The sequence below is a fragment of the Malus domestica genome, chromosome 09 (assembly GCF_042453785.1).
Source record: "Malus domestica chromosome 09, GDT2T_hap1".
NCBI lineage: Eukaryota > Viridiplantae > Streptophyta > Magnoliopsida > Rosales > Rosaceae > Malus > Malus domestica.
Genome location: NC_091669.1, coordinates 618,534 through 640,615, shown reverse-complemented (window position 1 = coordinate 640,615; position 22,082 = coordinate 618,534). Strand labels below are relative to the sequence as shown.

The 22,082-nt window shown below is 37.4% G+C and overlaps 1 protein-coding gene and 1 long non-coding RNA gene across 2 annotated transcripts; one reads left to right on the top strand and one right to left on the bottom strand.

The window, feature by feature from the left end:
- Positions 1-589: 589 nt before the first annotated feature.
- LOC114826851 (protein VERNALIZATION 1) lies at positions 590-12,671 on the bottom strand. Its single transcript, XM_029107633.2, has 6 exons — positions 12,010-12,671; positions 4,252-4,333; positions 2,348-2,412; positions 2,165-2,264; positions 1,246-1,287; positions 590-1,125 (listed from the first exon to the last, which is right to left on the bottom strand). The coding sequence occupies exons 1-6, from the start codon at positions 12,192-12,194 to the stop codon at positions 964-966; spliced, it is 636 nt and encodes a 211-aa protein (XP_028963466.1). The 5' UTR covers positions 12,195-12,671; the 3' UTR covers positions 590-963.
- LOC114826852 (uncharacterized) lies at positions 2,272-4,380 on the top strand. The gene is made up of 3 exons (XR_003775860.2): positions 2,272-2,452; positions 2,783-2,937; positions 4,134-4,380. It is a non-coding gene; the product is annotated as an uncharacterized lncRNA (long non-coding RNA).
- Positions 12,672-22,082: the final 9,411 nt, after the last annotated feature.

Sequence of the window (22,082 nt, the reverse complement as noted above, 5' to 3'; positions counted from 1 at the left end):
TAATAATTATAGCCGTTAGATAAAAAATGAACGGTCCGATGGGCCTGGTCAGGAGGATCCTCTCCATCTACCGAGGAGAGGATCTCTTGTTGGGTTGATTTCGTATGTTTTGAACAAATGTGTAGGGTCTGATATTGTGGTCACGTTTGTTTTTGAGTGGCAAAGCAACTCCACCAACATGATGTGATCGATTTCTTAGTGGTTCATTTTCAGTCCTTATTGGTTCATTTTCAGACCATACAATGTGATGATTGATGATTAAATTCTTTCTTTAAAATCAGTAAATAAGATTTAATTACCAACCATCACATAATATAGTTACAAAATACATACCCTTTAAGGGAAGTGATCCTCATTTTATTCAAAAAATGAGAATTATGTGTGGGACACATTCTGCAACGAACTTCAACGATCTGAACTCTCTATTTTGTAAGTCTCAATTCATAGATCATACTTGCACAAGACATACTTGCTAAGATCGACATATTTCGTCCATATTTCTGACATATCAGTTAAATAGAAAAAATTGTTATATTTCATCTAAATCAGTGTTTGACATTTCCTAAATTTTCATTTTAAATTCATATCATTTACATCAAAAGCAACCGATATCAATATATCCGTCAATATTTCACAAATTTACAGATATCTTCACAGCCATCAATATTTTAAACACTACGTGTACACACGTACCCAAATACATAAATATTAAAATATAATAATAATAATAATAATAATAATAATAATAAAACATAGTGTCCTTACATTACAAAGTCAAGTGGAGCTAATACAAGTCATACACGATATCACACGACACATAATCTCAAACACAGAGCGGCGGGGTCCACTCGGCGGGACGTCTCAGTCTCGACAGATGTCACCGCAGTTGGTGGACAGGGCAACCTGAGTTATTGCCACATGTACAATATAGTACATAAGTTGCCTACACCCCTGGAAAAGTAGTTAAAACAACTGTAGTATGGTGGCCGGAACATAGTCTTCGCTGCTGCGGCTGTTGTTGGTGGTGGTGGTGGTGTTATTAGCGGCGGAAGTGCTCTGCCGATCCGCTTCCTCATCGGCAGCTCGGTCCTTGCTCTGCTGCTCCTTCAGCTTCAGTGCTGCAATCTGAAAAATTAAAGCCATCAAGTGACTGAGTACTAGGTATATATTTAACTTGCTTTTCTGTCACAATTTCTACCTTAATTTCTTCAACAACTCCACAAATATATAATTATATTTATATACCTCATTTTCCAAGCGAACCTTCTCTTCTTTCATCTGTTTTTCCTGTTCAGATTTAGAGCCATGCATAAATATTTACACCAACATATCAATTGCACCAATTACAATTCAGTGACGTAGAAAATATGGATATAAATATGGCACCAGCAGAAATTCAGTGATCAAACAACTGAGAATATAAGAAAAATATTAAGTGAACCAACATAGTCGATCTTAATGTACACACAACAAAAAAATGAAGCAACAAAAATGAGGCAGGGGAGAAAGATTAGAACCCCTTTCCCCGTTACACATAAAAGTACAGTGCCATGGATAAAACTGGCTGTGTTGGGGCCGGAAAAGTGAACTGGGGCAGGGGAGAAAGATGAGGAAGAATTGTACGTTAGCCATAAGATTGAACAGGGAGGATCGACTAGGGTGTCTGATGAGAGAGAGCCTAAATCTAAGCTGATACTGTGAAGAAAAAGGACTTTTATTTTTCATTCATTCACAAATTTACAACATACAGTGAACCTAATCTAGAAGATTACGGAGAGATTTTGGAGAGAGACAATCTCGCTAATATGGATGAATCATATATTTTGTAGTTCAAACTTTACTCAAAACCTGAAGAAACACCTGGATATCATGGAAACAACAGAACTTACTACCATCACAATTGTCCAGAAATTAATACTCTTCACAGGATTTACCACTTCCAAAACTCAAGGACAATAGCATATAACAAAAGAGAAGAGACATTTCAAACATTATTGATCATCGACGAAATCCCAGCAAGAAAAAGAAACTATATATGCAGGTTTGTATTCGAAAATAGGTACTTGAGCCATTGAAACCAGTCTGAGTGAAACCATAATGCTATTTTTAGGTTCTTTTTCCATGTTCTGTCTCAGTAAACCAGAATACGAACTAGTTAACAAACCTTTATTGATCTTGTTTGTCGTAGAACTGCATCCAATTCCTTCTCAAGCTGGGTGAGCTCTGGAACATCTAGATTATCAATGTCTTGTGTTTCCATATCGCTGCAAGAACATAATCAGATATAAGTCATCAGATATAAGTCACGTGGGTGCAATGTAATGAAGCTTCTGTACATGATACTTACCGTTTAAATATTTTCAGAGATCGGTTAGCGCCTGTGCGGAGACCACTGCTTTCTGAATTATGGTTCTGCAGCCGAGATTAGCAGGATGTGAGAAGAGACGATGTGGTAAATGATAAACCTCCATTCTTATCCAGAGAACATAGGCTGAAAGTATTGCTACTGGCTTTTGTAATTATTTTGACAGTGATACAAAACTTTAAGTCCTAACAAATACAGTAAATTGGTTGTCCGGATCTGATACAAATGTTAAGAGTGACTTCTGTTAAAAAGAATGGAAAATGATATTTTTCATATTTATTGAGGTGCAAAGTATCGCATTTAGAGTGACAAGACATACTAGAAATTAAATCAAGGAAAAAATCATGCATGATGTAGGTTAAGAAGACTAGTAGAGTTGGTTGAGACTTGACAGAGTTTACCACATTGGCTTGGCAGAGTTTAACACATTGGTGGAGTGAAATTAGGCATGATTGGGAAGCAATTGGTACTCCCCATCTAACACAAGGGCAAGGGCTTGAGAGCATCTGGAGACTAAGAAGCGACCGCAATGACGGGCCTTGAGATTCTATCAGGAAACCTAATGGCAGGGGGTAAGTAGGCCAACCTCTTATAAGCTTATGCAAGGTTTCTTAACTCTACAAAGTTTCACATCTTCACATCTTCACATGCTCCTCACCTGTAGCAAGGTTCGCACAACACATAAGAACAGTATCTGATTTGGAGCACATGTGGCCATATGGCTTCAAATGTTGGATAACTTATTCTATACTATGATGGAAGTTGAGATTACGGGAGAAGTAGTCTAACTCATTATAAGGATGTTTAGGATTTCTAAACTTTTCAATATGAGACACCTTTCTATATCTTCACATGTGCTTCACGTGTGACGACGATCAAGTAAAACATAGGAGCATCACATATTGAAATCGAAGGACTCGCTTGAGCACGTGTGGCTGGGTAAGGTCAAAAGTGGGCTAAGTTGCACTTATATCATGGAAGAAGTTGAGCTTCACCCTTAACTTTCTAAGAAATAGCTTTCGCATATCCTCACATGCCTCCAATGTCTAGAGGCAGTCAAGCTAATCATGTGGACAACACATATGAAGTAACTTGGAGCACATGTGATCATAGAGTTTTACATGTGAGCCAAGTTGGACTCCCGAAATAAGGCTACAACGACAAAGACTTTGTCTATTCCTAAATAGGTTGTGACTAGAAGGAACTCGTCTCATCCTCACACACCTTCTAACATTGATGAAACTTAAAGCACAACGCATGGACAAATTAACCGGGTGACCTAGAACAGGTATGGCCTTTGGGCTTCACATATAGACTAACCAACTCCGATACCATGAAGGAAGTGGAAGTTTAATCCTGAGATCAATTGGAAATAAGGGCAGAGGCCCCAACTTCTAATAAGCTCTGGGGAACAAATCTTCCGATTCTCACAGTTATGGAGTGAAACTACACATAATTGGGAAGCAATGGACAAGCTTACTTTTTCACCTGCACCTTACAAACAAACAGTGAAGTTGGGGAGGGGAGCTAATACAGGACACTTGCAAGGTGGGCTGTGTTACCATGTAGACAGTGACCACAAAAGCTTAAATGGATAAAAATTTGACCAACAACGTACATCAAACTTAGTTTTTCACCGAGCTCGATAACTTGGTAGATTAACATATAGGTGAATCCAATTTATGATTTCAAATTCACACACTGTTGATAAGTATGCTTATTAATCCAATCTTGCTCAGATGGTGATTGCGTGTTTGATTCCTGGCAGGTTTCTCATATACTAAGGTTTCAAAGAAGATTACATCTTACAAGTGAAAATAACAAGAATTGTTAACTACAAGGATATAATCCTGTTCATTTTACGCAGGGTTAAACGTTTGACTAACCTTGTCAGTACCATCAGCAGTCTTGGCAGCAGCAATCTCCTCATCATTATGTACCTGGTAACGCTCCAGAAGCTTTTCAAAACTGTAGATAAGGGTCACAAGAAAAAATATATATATCAGAAGCAAGATTATTTTATGCACTGATTAACATGACAGAAACAAATAATCCATGATATACTTACACGACAAAAGATGCCATTTGAACGAATATAATTCATCTAAAAGGTAGGATTAAATTGAAATAAAACATCTAGGGCTAGTGATTAACAGTGAATTAAGAAATGTGGAATTTCGTAAATAAGTCTAATTGTCAAGAAGCATGCACAAACAGACACGCCCCAACTCCAAAACCCTAGAAGAAGTTGAGGTTTCACTATAAATCCAATTAGTGATATGATGGGTAGACCAATTACTTATTAACACATGCAAGGTTTCAACTTTTTTCGATGTGGGATTGTTACTCTCAACACGCTCCATCGGGTGTTGCGGGTTTTTCAAATAGGGTGACATCAAGAGCGTGTGGCCGCTGAGCTTCACACATGAGACAACCTACTTTGATACCATGAAGAAGTTGAGGTTACACCACAAACCAATTGGTAATATGAGAGTAGGTCAATTACTTATAAGCACATGCAAAACATCTCATTTTCTGGATTTAAAATTGTTACTCTCAACACACACCCGTATAGAAAAGGAGGCCTAGGGCTGGCTATGTAATGCAAATATATGAAGCCTCAAAAGGGGTCCACTCCTTACTCATGTCAAACATTTCAATGATCTTTTAATAAATAAAAAAAAACGAAATCGGCTTACTATTCCTAATAGTGGAGTCCATGCATGTGAGATATCAAGGGATTTAGAACAAAAAAAAGAAAAAAATGTACTACGTACTATTAGTATGAGGAATTTGAAATACAGTATATGATCATTATAACGATAAACAAAGTATTAAGAAATGACTCATATGAAGTAACCATTTGTACATCTCTTTTAGTCATTACAAAAGCATGTATCGTATGCTAATGATCATTCCAAAAGTGATTTGAAAATCCTTCTCACATATATTTGTAATACCAATGAATTATATTTCTAAACCCCTACCTCTCCCATTTTGTAGTCTTTCTCTTACAATTCGGCCTCAATCCCTTAGAACTTGCAAGTTCCTCACACAAACATAACCTTAACGCATTGTATCTAACTCATTCAAAATCCTTCGTCTACTATGTTGTAGAGCATTTCTAACTTATATAACCTAAATTGCTTGACACTTGCAAATTCCTAATCCAAGCATAGCCTAAGTCACAATCTTCACATGGCGAGCTTGGAGCTATCCCAATTCAAAATGTCATTATTCGCAATTTAAATGCTAGCTCCTTCGTGGTCCAAAAGCATTAAACTCCAAAATCTAATTGCCCTCAAGTGAGTCCGGATCTCAAGCGTTGTCTTTTTGCTACGATTCCATTTGTTGCGAGCAAGCTAGTGAATGAGTTCGACCACCAATATTCACAAACTTGTGGAAAACCGAATGGACACAAGAGGTAGGTCAAAGCTTCCTTTTCTATTGTATAAAATTTCAAAACACGGACCCTTTCATGTGGGAATTAAGAATAGCAACACGGACCCTTTCAAAACACCGAATGGAAAAATGTAATGAGTGATGATTGGACTTAAGAATAGCAACTTTGATACTATATTAGATTGTGAGTATCCAACCTAAATCAATTGTCAAGAGCAAAAAGGTACAAGATAAATAAGCAATGAAGATAAAGCTTCTTTTTTTCACGGTGGGTCAACTCTCCAACACATGTCCATATTCCCTTCTAGTTTAGCCATGTTCCAAATAGATATGAAATTCTAACCTATGAACCTCGACTTTTGTGTGTGTCCTTGAGAGTATCTCACATTAGAGATGAAAGTTTGGCATTAGATATTAAAAGGTCCTTTGGACCTCGTCGCGATTGCCAATTGTATTTTAGATACTTACACTATAATATATATAGTAGGTTAAGCACATCTTAGGACAAACAAAAACACTTGCTCCTAGGTAAGTGAGAGTTGTGGCATGCTGGGAGTATCTTTTGCATTAAGTACTTAAAAGAACTTGACGTTTCCACGTATTTCCAATTGATTGTGCATTGAGCGTTTATAATCTAACTTGGTATCAGAGCTAAAATTAATAGATATCCTTGAATTGAAACATGATAGGAAACAATAGGGACCAAAACAGAATAAAATTGAAACAATAGGGATAGAAGTAGAATTTTGTTCTACAAAGAATGACATTTGGTGGATGTTAACCCATATGAGTTGGAAGAATCTCTAAAGATCGATTCTCTTTGGAAAAAGAGGAAATGAGTTTCATGACAATGTGTTTTTGTCTTTTTCATTACTTTCTCAATCCCTTATTAACTAACTAGTCTTTTCATCCATTTTCTTTATTTTTTATGGGAGCTCTTTCTTGTATCCTTGTTGTAGGTTTAAAGTTGTCCGACTAATTTATGCGACTAGTGTTTTCATAAAACCTCATGTACCCACTTAGTATTACAAGTCTAGTAATATTCCTCTTCCCTTGTAAGTGTTTTCATATTATTACTAGCCCATTGTGAGGCTAAGCACACTCCCTCTCTCTAGTATAGATAATATCATTTATTAAAAGAAAAAAGATATTAAAAACTCATGAGGGCTGCTCTCTCTCTCTCTCTCTCTCCATTATGAGACCTATATATTAGACATTTCCCTTAGTAGTATCGAAGTAAGACGGTGCCTACAAAGCCTATACATGTAACTATTAGAAGAATACGAATTTTAGGTGTTCACCATTGCATGCATTATGAGACAGATGCTCAAGGTAAAAGGGATAGAGAAAGATCTAGGAAGATTTAGAAAGAGACTTTAAGAAAAGACATGAAGTATTTGGAGCTAACCGACGACTTGGTGTAAAACCGAGCCCACTGACGTTGTAGAATTCATACAACCATCCCCGCTTAGTAGAATAAGACTTTGTTGTTGGTATTTCACCATTCCATGCATATGGTAAATCCCCCAAGAAGGTTATAAACATTACGGCAGTATAGGAATAAGACTTTGTTGTTGGTATTTCACCATTCAATGTAATGTGAATGCCATGACCATTACGGCAACACTTCAAGATAAACGGGCCAAGGATGAAAACTTGATTCAAGGGAGAACTGATGGATCAAATAGTTGGGCCTTATCCCTATACTGCTCCACTGGAGATAAACATTAAATCTAAACTTCACATTGCAGTTTAATGCATATCTTGAAAGTGTTTTAGGAATATCTAAAATCGCTTTCAGATGATAAGTGAAGTTTTAATAATGTGTGACATGAAAAGCTAATGCTTTTACATTTTAAAAGCACTTATGAAAGCCTTTATGAAAAAAACACCTACCAAGTGCTTCTTCAAGAGTTCCAACTGCATTTTTAAGAAGCACTTGAATTTGTTTGAACTTTTTAATTGCTTCTAATAAAAGTGTTTATGAGCAAAAGTATTTTCTGAAGGAATATTTTTAAACGGGCTCTAAGTTTGGGGCAAAAATAATGTAAATAGTAGACCAAGGGACGTTCACGACGTGGTATGCAATCGAGTACTTGGTTTGGAGAATATTGTCTCACATCATAAAGTTAATAAACCTTGTAAGGGCTTTAGAAGGAGTTGGACTATTCTTCAAATTTTCTTAATTGTATCGTAATACTTTGGCTCACGTGTGAAAACGGTCACACATACTATATATTACCTAATATGTGTTGTCAACAGTCACATGTGCTCATTCATTTGATGTGTTCCCACGTATTTGGTTTGAGTGTAGTCACATGTTACGGTATGTGTGACTTTGTGAACAATTATACCACATAAGGATATGTAAAAACCTTCTTGTCATGCAAAGGTTTATAAGGAGCTAAGTTGATCCCTCTAATCAGTTGTTTTAAGGTGGAACGTCAAACTTCTTTCGTAGTATTAAAGCAAGTTGACCATGTGTGAATCCTCACTATCCTCTATGCTCTATGTCATTAATTACATTGTCTATGTTTTAAGCTTGAAAATTTACGAACACATCAATAAGTGTGTGAGGAGTTGAATTATTCCTCAATTACTATTTGGTTTGGCTTTACTCTACGCCAGATGGCAGACTATGAGGTATGAGGTCAAGCTAGGACGCTAACTATGTCAGTGGATTATCATCATACACATTATTTAGATGCATGCATAACTTATCTACATATATATTGTATTTTATGAAGTATACGCTTAAAGTTCTTTCCTATAAATACTAGTTAATTTCACATTTATAGTCAGATCATATGTAATAGACGATTTTTTTTTTTTTTAAAAGGATTGGTTTTCAAAAAAAAAAAAATTAAAAGGATTTATAAAAGCATATTTTTTTATAGAAAATTAATTAGATTGTCATCTTTATAGTAGATTTTATTTTCTTGTTTTTTTTAATGATGATGCCATATCCAACATAAAAAACAAAGAAAAGAGATCCTCTCCGGATCTCTTCTACCAAGGTTACCAAATCAAGTGATCTGAACCTTTCAAATTTCATCCTACGGCCCACCTGTTTTGACCACTTAAAAGCTACAATAATTTTTTACCGTTTGATGAAGTTTGAAAGGTCCGGATCACTTGATCCGGTGGCCTTGGTGAAAGAGATTCGGAGATAATCTCTTCTCAAAAACAATGATGCCATAGATTTTGATCCTTTCTTTTAGGTATGTTGTTAATGCAAAAAATCAAATTGATTTTGGAACAACGTATAATCAATGTATATGATCTTCGAAAGGTTACTTCGGTCGCCAAGTGTTAAGTATTTTGTAAATAGAGATAGGAAAACAAACACCAAATATATGTAGTTAATCCTAAGTTGGGCTATATGTCCATGAGGGTAGAGGAGTTGTCATTAATATTCAAGCACAATCACCATTAGTGAGTTCTAATAATGAATTAAGTAGAATAATAGCATTAGGGATTAATTTATTGGACAATATTCTCCTTTCATAGCTGAGGAGAGTCACGTGTCCGCTGTTGATGTGACTCTTAAGATTTTTATTCTGATGTTGACACGTGTTGCGTTGTGGTTAGCCTTTTGGTTAGAGAGAACCTCTTGTGCTTCGGCAACAATGCTCAACACGAATCCTTCAGTGGGTCTCTGAAGGTATATAGTTGATGGATGCCGGTAATTTCGAGAGTATTGTTTGTATCATACTTCACCAATCTCGAAACTACCGAGCACCGGTCAACTTTATACATTCAGAGATCCACTGAAGGATTCATGTTGAGGGGGTGTCACCGAAGTACAAGAGTTTTTCTCCAACCAGGAGACTAATTACAATGCTTAACGTGTTAACATCAGAATAAAACTCCTAGAGTCCACACTGACCGCGGACGGAAGCATGCAACTCTCCTCAACTATAAAAGGAGATCATTATCTTACAATTAATTATAATGCTATTATTGTACTTAATTCATTATTAGAACTCACGAATGATGATTGTACTTGAACCTTGGTATCATGTAAATTCTATATTACTAGTGAAAACTGCTCTACCCTCATGGATGTAGCCCAACTTAGGGTGCACCACGTATATCTTGTGTTTGCTTCCCTATCTATCTCTTTACACACTTGGTGACCGAAGCAACCTTGCAAATATCATACCCTGATACTTTACACTGTTCCAAAGTCAACTCGATTTTGTGCATCAACATATATTATAAGAATATACAAGTAGATTTTGATCTTCGTCCTTTGTCTTAGGTATATTAGTTAGTTATATTAGTACGATATATAGAAGTAGATTTTGATCTTGGTCCTTTCTTTCCTAGGTATATATTTATAACACTACGTAAGATTTTATTGAACTTTATAAACTTATGTACCTTCGCCCTTCATAGAATTGACTACATCTTTCTTCTTTCTGCAGAAAGAGTTGATGTTTAAATTCTCGTAGTTAACATCATTATACAAATATACTTACTACAGGGCAACTTTAATATTTTTTTAAATTTTTTTATTTTTAAGTTCAAGATGGTTAACAAACCCGAGCAAGCTAATTAATTACTTCTTAGACGCAAAAGTCACCAATAATCGTGCAAATCGAACGAATAGACGGAGACCTTCACCTCCTATTAACCCTATAATACGATATCAGATATGCTTAAAAGTAGACATTGACTGCTCTGATGATCCATTCTACTACGTGCTTCGCCAACTCACGTCATGCCGCGAAACAAACTTCAACTCAGACATGCCCACGACGTGCATGCATGGCAATTTACTCTAACTTTACCATAGCACTCCTTATGCATGGAAACTTATCCTTATCATCTCAACATATCGTCCTACACTATTTCAGTGAATTATCGAATGAATTCTTTCATGCAATGAAAATACCACTTGACATGTTGACGTGGTATTATAAATTCACTCACAAACTAATTTGACTTACAGTACATACAACAATTAATACATGAGTGCGTACTATAATCTCAACATACAAAAAAATTATCACACACAACGTCCTATCGGATCAAATGTTGATTATATTGAATATTCGCTATTTTAGATACCTATGAGAGCTAGTATTACTTCCCCTTCCACACTTTGGATTCCATATCACATCGTGTTCACAAATTAGATGTGATTAGACAATCTATGAAAGGTTGAGGTACGTGATAAGTAGTCGATGATAAGATGAGGTATGTGATTGTTTTTCAAGTCAGAGAGCAATGTTCTATTGTCCTACTGGAGTCAATAATCAAAGTGTAAATTTGAATCACACATTATTTAGGTAAGAACTAGATACAAAGAAAAGGATAATATTAGCTAGATATGTATAGTACGAGTCTTCACTATCTTATTAACTATATCTATAGTACTCATATAACAGCAACTCGGGTCCTCCACAGGACAGGCCCCTTGAAGAGAGTGAAGCTATGCCCTACTCTAAGGACACCACTGTCGGTAGTATAGTGACATGCAAACATATTATAGAGAAGTGGCGGTTCTGCTAACCCATATTTTAATACTTACTTTAATTACTTTAATGATGACCATCTTTCGATCGCTTCAATCTTAATATATATATTACGTAGCTATAAAGATGTTCACGTTATCAACGGTTGACGATGGATGCTCCAGTTATTCTGTTGTATACTACATACACCATAGTGTTGTACATGCATGCATGGGATGAGGTAAGAAGATGATGATGATGATGATAATAATAATAATAATAATACAGAAAGCTAAGTCAGTGGGATATTTGGTCCAATGGCGACCATGGGAAGCGTAGGATAGGAGAAGGCTGGAAATTCAGAATCCGAAACTCTCACTTGTAACCAAAGGACAAAGCATATCTGTAAGCAAGGACAAAGAATATCGAAAGCTAAAGATATACGGGAACGATATTTGTTCTTTCAAATTTCCATCCATATCCCCAAAGGGACGAGGATATACACAAACTAAAATTATACAGAAGTTGTGAAAAGATGACACACACAACAACAGAAAATAAAAAATAAAATTAATAAATAAAAAATAAAAATAAAAAACTAAAATAAATGGATCCATTGATTGGTAAATTTTTTAATTACATAGCAGCCTAGCACTACAGAGGGATACATACAGAAGAAGGAAGAAAAGATCATTCGAGAGCCAGCTGGCCCGTTCCTATTTGCTAAAGAATTATTCGCGGTGGAAACTTGGAAGGAAGAAGAAATTAAAGGGGGCGTACCTCTCGGCGCTACAGAACTCGTAGAGCCTCCCCTTGGCGGAGAAGATGACGAGGCCGACCTCCACGCTGCAGAGCACGGACAGCTCACGTGCCTTCTTGATAAGTCCGCTCCTCCGCTTGGAAAACGTCACTTGCCGCCTGATCTTGTCGGCGATTGGCTTCAGCTGCACCTTCCCTCGCCCCATTAATTACTTGCTCTTCGCTTGATCTCAATTTCTGTCTGTCTGTCTGTCTGTCTCTCTCTTGTTTCTCTCTATGTAAAACCCTAACCCTAGAAGTAGCAGCGGATTCGAAAGAAAAGAAAAGGAAAGAGGGGTTTCTTCTAATTACACAGAAATTAGAATCCCCACCGGCTTGCTCTATCTCTGATAGTTTAGTCAGTCAGTCGGTAACTCCTCCCAGCCGTTGCTTGTTGCTTCTTTGTTGTACTTGTGTTGTTGGATACCATTTCCATTCAAGGAATTTACCGTTTTAACATGAAAACTGACCGACCCTGTCTCTCTTCTCCTTTCTGTAGCTTATTCAACTCGGGTGTGTCGACTCGGTTCGACTCGGTGAAGATATTTTGAATGGAGGATAGTACTCAAAAGAAAGAAAGAGAGAGAGTGAGAGAGTGAGAGAGTGAGAGAGATATTATATATATAGAGGGAGAAGCAGAGGATAGATACTCTTGGAGATATTGGAAGTCGTACTATATAACGTGTTTTTATTTGAAACACCAACTACAGCTGAATTAATGTAAATATTACTATTTTGGTTTCTAGGACAAAATTGGAAATGTACCCGAGCAAAATAGGAAAGTGATGTTTTTGGTGTTTGAGCGGATATTTAAAGTTGGACTTGGTGAGAGTGAAGGCCCAAGAATACAAAATCCAAAGGGAGAATTGGGCTCGGATAAGGTAACAGCCCAAGAAGAATTAAAAATTATTTTTGCCAAGAAATAGGCAACAAGCCTATGTTAGAAGTGATGTGCGACAGAGGGCAGCTCACCCCAGCAAAAAGTACTTTTCAAGGGTGTGGATGGGTAAATAAAAATGGTGACTCACCACGTTCCGGAGGACATCACTAAAAGGCAAAGCTTGGACAGTTGGGCTAAAATGTCTATAAAAGCAGCAAGAGACCTCAGAGACAAAAACACTAAACCAATCAATCAAAAGACATCGCACTTTACCCTCAGACAAGCAAGAAAACAGAAAGCTTTAGTTTGTCCAAACTTTGTTCTTTTAGTCATAGAAAGCCATCTTTTGTCAAGTTTTAGAAGCTCAGCTACTTTTCCTAACATTGTAGTATCGAATCCCTTTTTTGTAAACTCGCTTTACCTTTTATTCCCCAAATATTACAACCCTTGTAAAACACAATGAGAAGTGGCTGCAAGAGGATGAACCTTGCCTGACAATGTTATAATCATGGCCGAGTCTCTTTTGTTTGTACTTACGTAAAGTAGATCTGTTGTTTAATGCATTTGTCTTTGTGTTGTAAACCATTTTCAACTGCTTTTCCAAACTCATTTGTGATTAATCTAGCTAAACTAATTAACCTTACGTCTTTAGTGTTAACTGTAATCAAATAAATAGTTGGAAGGGCCTTAAACTCCTTTTATCTGGACATATAATATCATGAGTAAAAGTCTTTGTTTACAAGGCAAGAAAAAGAATTTTATACAGACTTAACTCATATGTAACAACCTTGTAAGATCAAGAAGTTTAAGTAACTTGTGGCACAAGTAATCAACCCAGTTAAAAAACAAAAAAGAACAATTTGTTATACAAAAGATAATAGTGGCACGCTCATATTTATATTAGTTTTGATTGTGAGTCTCAAGGCCTAACAAATGCCCCACAAGGGCACCATTCAAACTAATAGCAAACTCATATTGCATCACATCAAATAGTAAACCTTGCCCGACAGGCAAGGCCCTAGGGAGTTGTGCAAAGGACAGATCTAGCCCGAACATCACCAAGGGAACTGGCAGGTGCGAGTTGAGGAAGCCATTTTTCGGCAATTTTTAGAACAAACTAAAGTTATTTTAGGATGAGGACCCTCTCTGGATCCTCTTTATGGGGATTCTATGAATCCTCACATCCTAGACATTTATCGTATATACTATATCGTACGGTCAGTTTTCGTTAGGTACTATTTGTGTTTAATTTTAAATAATAAAATTCAAATGATTTTTACTGCTCGATGTATGATGAATGACTCAGATATAAAGATCCTTAGGATCCCTATAAATTTGGATCCGGATGGGATCCAAATCCGTTATTTTATTAAAAGGTAAACTTTCTATTTGGTTTCAGCATTGTGCAATAGAAATAAAGGTAGTTTGATCACGTGATTAGTTAAGTAGTTTTTTTTTTTTTTTTTTGAATTAAGTAGTATTTGATAATGTACAATTCTTTATGTACAATGTGGATGCAAGCCGGGCGCCTTCTTCCACCTCGAGGTTTGTTGGAGCGGTTGTAAGGGATTCTGATGGTATGTTTGTGACAACAGGAAGGTATAGTCTCCATGCTTCTTTTGTGGCAGTTGCAAAGGCAATGGCTATTCTAAAGGGGTGCGAGGCTATGAGTTAGGCGTTCCCTTGGGCTTAAATTCGGTGATTATTGAGTCTGACTCACTAGAATCTATCTCTTGCCTAAGGAATGTTCTGACAAATGGTAGTTGGGAGGCCTTTCATGCTTTGATCAAGAGCAAGAAGCTTGGAGAGTCCTTTCAAGACTGTCGCTGGTCTTGGATCCCAAGATCAGCTAATATGGCGTCAAACCATCTGGCGTCGCGACAATGTTGGGAGATGTGTGATTACACCTGGGTCGATTGGCCCCCATCTTCCCTTGTTCATGTACTTAACAACGATAGGCTTCCATGCCCTCCTTAAACTTTTGTATTAGCATAGGTTGTAGCGTACTTTCAATCTGCATCCCCTTGCGTTGCCCGACTTTATTTTTCAGCTAGTAGTTGCTTGCCTCTATGTACGCCTCGTTTGTAAATTTTTGGCATCTTTACCTTGGTAATGTGATTTCCAGTTCACCAAAAAAATTTCAATCTTATGTGACTGTTGATCAATTACATGTTTAATCGGTTCTAAAAATTTATAAATATACTACTAGGATTACACCGAAGTATAAAATGTATATGCGTTTGAATAGTTAGATTATAGAATTCACAAACATCATTTGTGCATATCTAGCCGTCTAGTAAACCTTTTATATTGTGCCTTGATAAGCTCACATGACATAAAGAAATGTGTAATTTTAGTTTATTCAGGTGTTTTTTAACTCTATGTTTGATATTGGTTAAAATTAATATTTTTATAGAATGAGATGATTATGTTAAACCGGTGAGAAAATAGATTATTTGTGAACTCATTATTCTCGAAATTCATTCTAAAATCTTATACTAAATCCGATAAGTTAATATACTACATATTGCAAATTTTTATAATTTTAATCTAAAGTAACTGATATAAATATATTCATAAATTTACATATTTGTATTTTCATTTATTCGATATTTTAAACAAGCTTTTGTCGCATCAACCACGTCCTCATCCTTTTCCATATTTACGTACATCAAATTTTATCCTGTTTTGGTATTGGCCGTCGGTTTTCGTGGTGGGGGATGGGGAGTCCAGATCTGCTGTGCCCAAAGAGCCTCTGCCCACCTTGGTGTGCTCTTTCCACGACATCTTCTCTCCTTACTCTCTCTCAACTCGATCTGCACAGTGCACACCAAATTTGTTTTGCTGCTGTCCTAGTCCATCCTTAACAGAGTGGAACCCCACTTAAAATTGGCCTTGAATTCCTGAGCTTAGATTTTTTTCTATTTAGGTGGTCAAACGAGATATATTCTCACTTTCTTTAACTATTTGTAACGGATATAATATGGTGTTCGATTGACAAAATTGAGAGTATAAAATCTAATTATTTAAAATTTATCGTCTAATACAGATGTGTAAAAGTTTCAATTATAAAATTTACTTATGTAAAATTTATCGTCTGATACAGATGTGTAAAACTTTCAAAGCCTAAAATCCAATTATGTTATGGTTGTCACAGTTCATAAGTTATTTGTAAAAATATTCTTTCGCACGTCAATCGTATTACTGCGTTACTTATTTGCATAAAATACAGATAAAAATCCCCTGTACATGAGTTTTTCCATGGTGTTTCAGATAGCCAAAATATATACCGATATATAGAATATAATCCAGTTTGTGGTACGTACACTTGGCATTCGACTGGGGGTATATGTGGCATGCGTTCTTGGAATGAATCGATAAGGAAGAAAGAGAAAGGGGAAACGTATTCCTGAAGTTATCTCAAGAGAGAAGGCGGTAGGACAAAATTCCATGACGGCGGTTTTTGTTGAATTGGACTGACACCAGTGATGTCAACAGTTGCTGGTATAGTCGGCGTACGTTAGGGTTAGCCCAACATTTCGCACCGGCATACACCAAGGCATGATTGTTTTTTGGACCCCATGGCCATTTTGGGCCTATTGCCGCCGTCCATCTCAGTGGCCGGATTCACAACCCAATAGGTCATACGGGAAAAAATGTTAGGTTTAATAGAAGTTGTATCATTTTTTGCATGCAGTCTAATTGGCTGTGTGATGATTCGGATGTTATTGTGAACTTTGAGACTCTTACATGGGATATTATGTTAGTTACGTGTTGCATTGTATTGATAGAAAAACTCATCAATTTGATGATGATTAAACGTTTAAAGAGAGCAAATGTATAAATCGTATAATTTTAAAATCTTACGGTATATTTTGTGAAAATTGAAATCTCTATCACCCATTTTAAAAGCTACTTCAAACCATGTCGGAAAAGAAGTAGGTCGGACTAGGAGCCCATCCAACTCCAAGGTTGTTGCACTACTGACTCTAAGAATGTAGGGGCTTCAATTTGCTTTATCGTGCTCATATGTGTGTAATTTGTGAGGATATGAAGAGTTATCTTTCACCAAAGATTAAGGAATTTTGCAAAACTTTACACAAGAATATTGCGTTCCTTTCCATTGCTAATTAGTTTTGATGATTGTGGCTTTATTCCCTTTTAAATTAAAGGAAAACTAATGAAAAGAGCTTGAAAATTTTAAATTTTAACGATAAAGACAAAATAAAGGGTAAAGTGAATAGTATCATTAACTTTTTAGTGTAAAAATATGATTTTTGTTAAAATGAACAGTACCGAGAGCTTTTTGATAAAATTTCCTTTAATTAATCCATCCTTGGGCTAGTATAGTATGTTTGACACGAATATATGCTTTCACAGAAACGGTAAGAGAGGTAGCGCCTAGTATTTGGAAAGTGAACCAATAAGGCAATAATTTAACATCAACTTTGAGTATCAACATAGCTGCAAATTACAATAGCTTGAATCTTAATAAGTTGCATTTGACTGATAAGTATATGTTGCATGTTCTAGCAGCTTATTCGCCCACCGCGATTTTTGTGGTTCGATCGAATTTTTAACTTGAAAAATTGTCAATTTAATCCTTATGTTTTAGTGTACATATTTATGTTTTGATCGTTTGTTCAAATTCAGTAATATTAATGTGCTCATGAGCCGCACATAAATGAGCACACATTGGAATAAATAAGGTCAACTTAGGGAAAAACAATCATTATTACCAATGGAAGGTACACAATGACCAAATTAATATAAAAAATTAACCTGAAGAACAAACTGAAAACCATGTAGTACCGAAATGATTTTTTACCTAAAATTGTAAGGTAGGACCGTAAGATCCACAGCCTAAAGAGTAAAAGGAGAGGACAAAGTAGGATTCTTAATTCCACTTTAGAAAGAAAAAGCAACAGTAAACAAAATAAATCATTACGATGTTTCATTTTCACCTATTAAGTTTTCAACTAAGAATTTAAAAACTTTAATAGAAATTCTTTTGTCGAGCTCCAGATTATCACGAAATTGAATTCAAAGTTGTCCTAAATTCCAAATGGACTTGGATTGTCTGCCCTCCTCATCTCATGCCCCTCTCATCCCCTCATATTTTTTGTGGTCACGGTTAAACCACGTCAACATTTTATATTGATTTTTTTTATAAAAATAATAAGACAAAAAGTAATGGAAATATAAAATGTTGACGTGGTTTAACCGTGATCACAAAAATAAGAGGGGATGGAAAAAGCATGGGATGGGGAGAACAGACAATCCAAGTCCATTCCAAATAAGCTTTTTTTTTTTTTTTTTTTTGGTTTGAAAAAGGGGGCTAACTCCGCCTATGTCTTACATGGCCGGTCCCAAGCCCGGATAAAGGAGGAGGGGGAGGGCGTCAGGTAGTCGACAGCCGGCACTCCATGATCACGTCGAATCCTTATGAAAATGAATCCAGAACAAAATCGCGCTAAAGCTAGGGCGTCACCCGTAAGTGGCGCGCTGTGTGGCCCGAGCACAGTGATAAGTGAGCAAGGGTCGCTGTATCTCCATCGGCACCCGGATGCAGTGTTAAATGAGCAAGGGGGCCATAGAAACTTCTTTTCGAACGACTCCACTCAAAGTTGTTTGGGAGCATATGCTCCTATCAACTTTACTCGGGACACACAAAAGAAGTACTTTGATCCTATTAGACGGGGGAGGGTGAAGAAGCTAGGACAAAAGGGTAGAGTTCAAGAGAGCAAAATGCGTTTAGGAACGTGGAATATAGGAACCTTAACGGGAAAATCTATGGAAGTAGTGGAAGTTATGGTGAGGAGAAGGATAAATATTATGTGCCTACAAGAAACTAAGTGGGTTGGTAGTAAGGCAAAGGATCTAGAAAACTCAGGGTTTAAACTTTGGTATTCGGGCACAAATAGAACGAGAAACGGTGTTGGCATCATCGTGGACAAGACCTTGGTACAAGATGTTGTAGATGTCAAGAGGGTAGGAGATAGAATCATGGCAATCAAGATTGTAATAGGACAAGAACTTATCAATGTGATTAGTGCGTACGCACCTCAAGTAGGGTTGGATACGAGTTCGAAGGAGAAATTTTGGGAAGATCTTGGAGACTTGGTGCAAGGAATTGCTCAGACGGAGAAGTTATTTATAGGAGGAGATTTAAATGGACACGTGGGCAGGGAGACAGGCAACTATGGAGGTTTTCATGGTGGCCATGGTTTTGGGGAGAGAAACGAGGATGGGGAAGCTATCTTGGATTTTGCAATGGCATATGATCTCTTCTTAGCCAACACCTTCTTTAAGAAGAGAGAAGAACATGTGATCACCTACAAGAGTGGGTCGTCAAAAACACAAATAGATTTTCTTCTAATGAGGAAAGGGGATCGTATAACTTGTAAGGATTGCAAAGTTATACCAGGAGAGAGCGTGGCTAATCAACATCGCTTGTTGGTGATGGATGTACATATCAAAAGAGTAAGACAAAAGAACAAGACTTGGAAGTGCCCAAGGACTAGATGGTGGAATCTAAAAGAAGAAAAACAAGTCATTTTCAAAGAGAAGGTAATCACCCAATGTGTGTGGGATAGAGAGGGGGAAGCTAGCCAAATGTGGGATTCCATGGCTAGTTGTATCTGAAAAGTAGCAAAAGAGGTATTAGGAGAGTCCAAGGGCTTTGCCCCACACCAAAAGGAATCTTGGTGGTGGAATGAGGAGGTACAAACAAAGGTGAAGGCTAAGAAGGAATGTTGTAAAGCCTTATATAAGGAGAGGACCGATGAAAATGGTGAAAGGTATAGAAAAGCGAAGCAAGAGGCGAAGAAAGCTGTCAGAGAAGCTAAGTTAGCGGCTTACGACGATATGTATAAACGACTAGATACCAAAGAAGGAGAGTTGGATATCTATAAACTATCTAGAGCAAGGGAAAAGAAGACAAGAGACCTAAACCAAGTGAGGTGCATCAAGGATGAGGATGGAAAGGTTCTTGCTACAGAGAACGCGGTTAAAGACAGATGGAGAGGTTATTTTCATAATCTTTTCAATGAAGGACATGAAATGAGTGCTTCTTTAGGGGAGTTGAGTAACTCAGAAGAGTGTAGAAACTACTCCTTTTATCGTCGAATCCGGAAGGAAGAAGTGGTTGTAGCTTTGAAGAAGATGAAGCATAAAAAAGCAATAGGCCCAGACAATATACCAATCGAAGTGTGGAAACTTTTGGGAGAGACAGGTATAACATGGCTCACTGACCTTTTCAACAGGATTTTGAAAACGAAGAAGATGCCAAATGAGTGGCGAACGAGCACTTTGGTGCCTATCTACAAGAATAAGGGTGACGTACAAAATTGCATGAACTATAGGGGTATTAAGCTAATGAGTCATACAATGAAGCTCTGGGAGAGAGTCATTAAGCATAGATTGAGGCAAGAGACACGGGTTTCAGACAACCAATTCGGGTTCATGCCAGGGCGCTCAACCATGGAGGCAATCTATCTCTTACGAAGATTGATGGAAAGATATAGAGATGGGAAAAAGGATTTACACATGGTCTTTATAGATTTGGAAAAAGCGTATGATAGGGTCCCAAGAGACATTCTTTGGAGGATTTTAGAGAAGAAAGGAGTACGAGTAGCATATATCCAAGCTATAAAGGATATGTATGAAGGAGCAAAGACTGCCGTAAGAACTCATGAAGGACAAACCGAAAGCTTTCCCATAACTGTAGGATTACATCAAGGCTCATCCTTAAGTCCTTACCTTTTTGCGTTGGTAATGGATGAGTTAACAGGACATATTCAAGATGATATTCCTTGGTGTATGCTTTTCGCAGACGATATAGTGTTGATAGATGAAACTCAGAAAGGGGTAAATGCAAAGCTTAACCTTTGGAGAGAAGTGTTGGAATCTAAAGGTCTTCGCCTAAGCCGATCAAAGACAGAATATATGGAGTGCAAGTTCAGTGCAAATGGAGGCCAAAACGAGTTAGGGGTGAGGATCGGAGATCAAGAAATACCAAAGAGCGACCGTTTTCGTTACCTAGGATCTATCTTGCAAAAGAACGGAGAATTAGATGGAGATCTCAACCATAGAATACAAGCTGGATGGATGAAGTGGAAGAGTGCATCCGGCGTGTTGTGTGACCGTCGTATGCCACTGAAGCTCAAGGGAAAATTTTATAGGACGGCAATAAGGCCGGCGATGCTGTATGGCACAGAATGTTGGGCGGTGAAACATCAACACGTACACAAAATGGGGGTAGCGGAGATGAGGATGCTTCGTTGGATGTGTGGGCACACGAGAAAGGATAAGATTAGGAATGAGGATATCCGGGGTAAAGTAGGAGTAGCCGAAATTGAAGGAAATATGAGAGAAAATCGGTTACGGTGGTTTGGACATGTGCAAAGAAGGCCTACTGACGCTCCGATTAGAAGATGCGACTATGGGACAGAGGTTCAGGGCCGAAGGGGTAGAGGAAGACCTAGGAAAACTTTGGAAGAGACTCTAAGAAAAGACTTAGAGTACTTGGATCTAACGAAGGACATGACACAGGATCGAGCACAATGGCGTTCTAAGATTCATATAGCCGATCCTACTCAGTGACTTGGATTTTCCAAGTCTCCAACCGAGAAGTTTTCCTCACTCGGGAAATTAAGGGAACACTACCCCAACCTACATGCTCCACTCAGAAAGCTTCAACATACAAGCTTCAACAAAAGAAAATTCAAAGAACTTAGCGAAGAAGGCTTTGGTGTATTTAACACAATACGTTGAAATGAAGGAAAGCTTATTTATTGATATCCCCGATAAGCTACAAATATGTACATATACATGAGTCAAAATAAACACACAAGAGGGAGCCTTCACAAAGGTTGCTTAGGAGAAGTCTCAGCAGTCGGTAGAGCCCCAGAAAGAGAAGGCACCGGAGGGGGATCATTTGGAGCCTCAGTACTGGACAGAACCCTAGAAGGAGGAGGCATCAGAGGTTGATCATTCGGAGCTTCATTACGCGGTACAGCCCCAGAAGACGAAGGCAATAAATGCCTTTGGAACAAACCCACAAATCTCTGATGATCAAGTAAAACCTGACCATCAGTTTCCTTCATCTGGTCAAGCTTCCTCTTCATGTTTGTAGCATAGTCATGTGCGAGCCGGTGCAACTGTTTATTCTCAT

Coding starts and splice junctions, on each gene's coding strand:
- LOC114826851 (XM_029107633.2), bottom strand. CDS start 12,194: ATGGGGCGAGGGAAGGTGCAGCTGAAGCCAATCGCCGACAAGATCAGG. Junction 2,413..4,251: donor CTGCTGATGGTACTGACAAG/GTTAGTCAAACG, acceptor TCTCGGCTGCAG/AACCATAATTCAGAAAGCAG. Junction 2,265..2,347: donor TCTCTGAAAATATTTAAACG/GTAAGTATCATG, acceptor ATGTTCTTGCAG/CGATATGGAAACACAAGACA.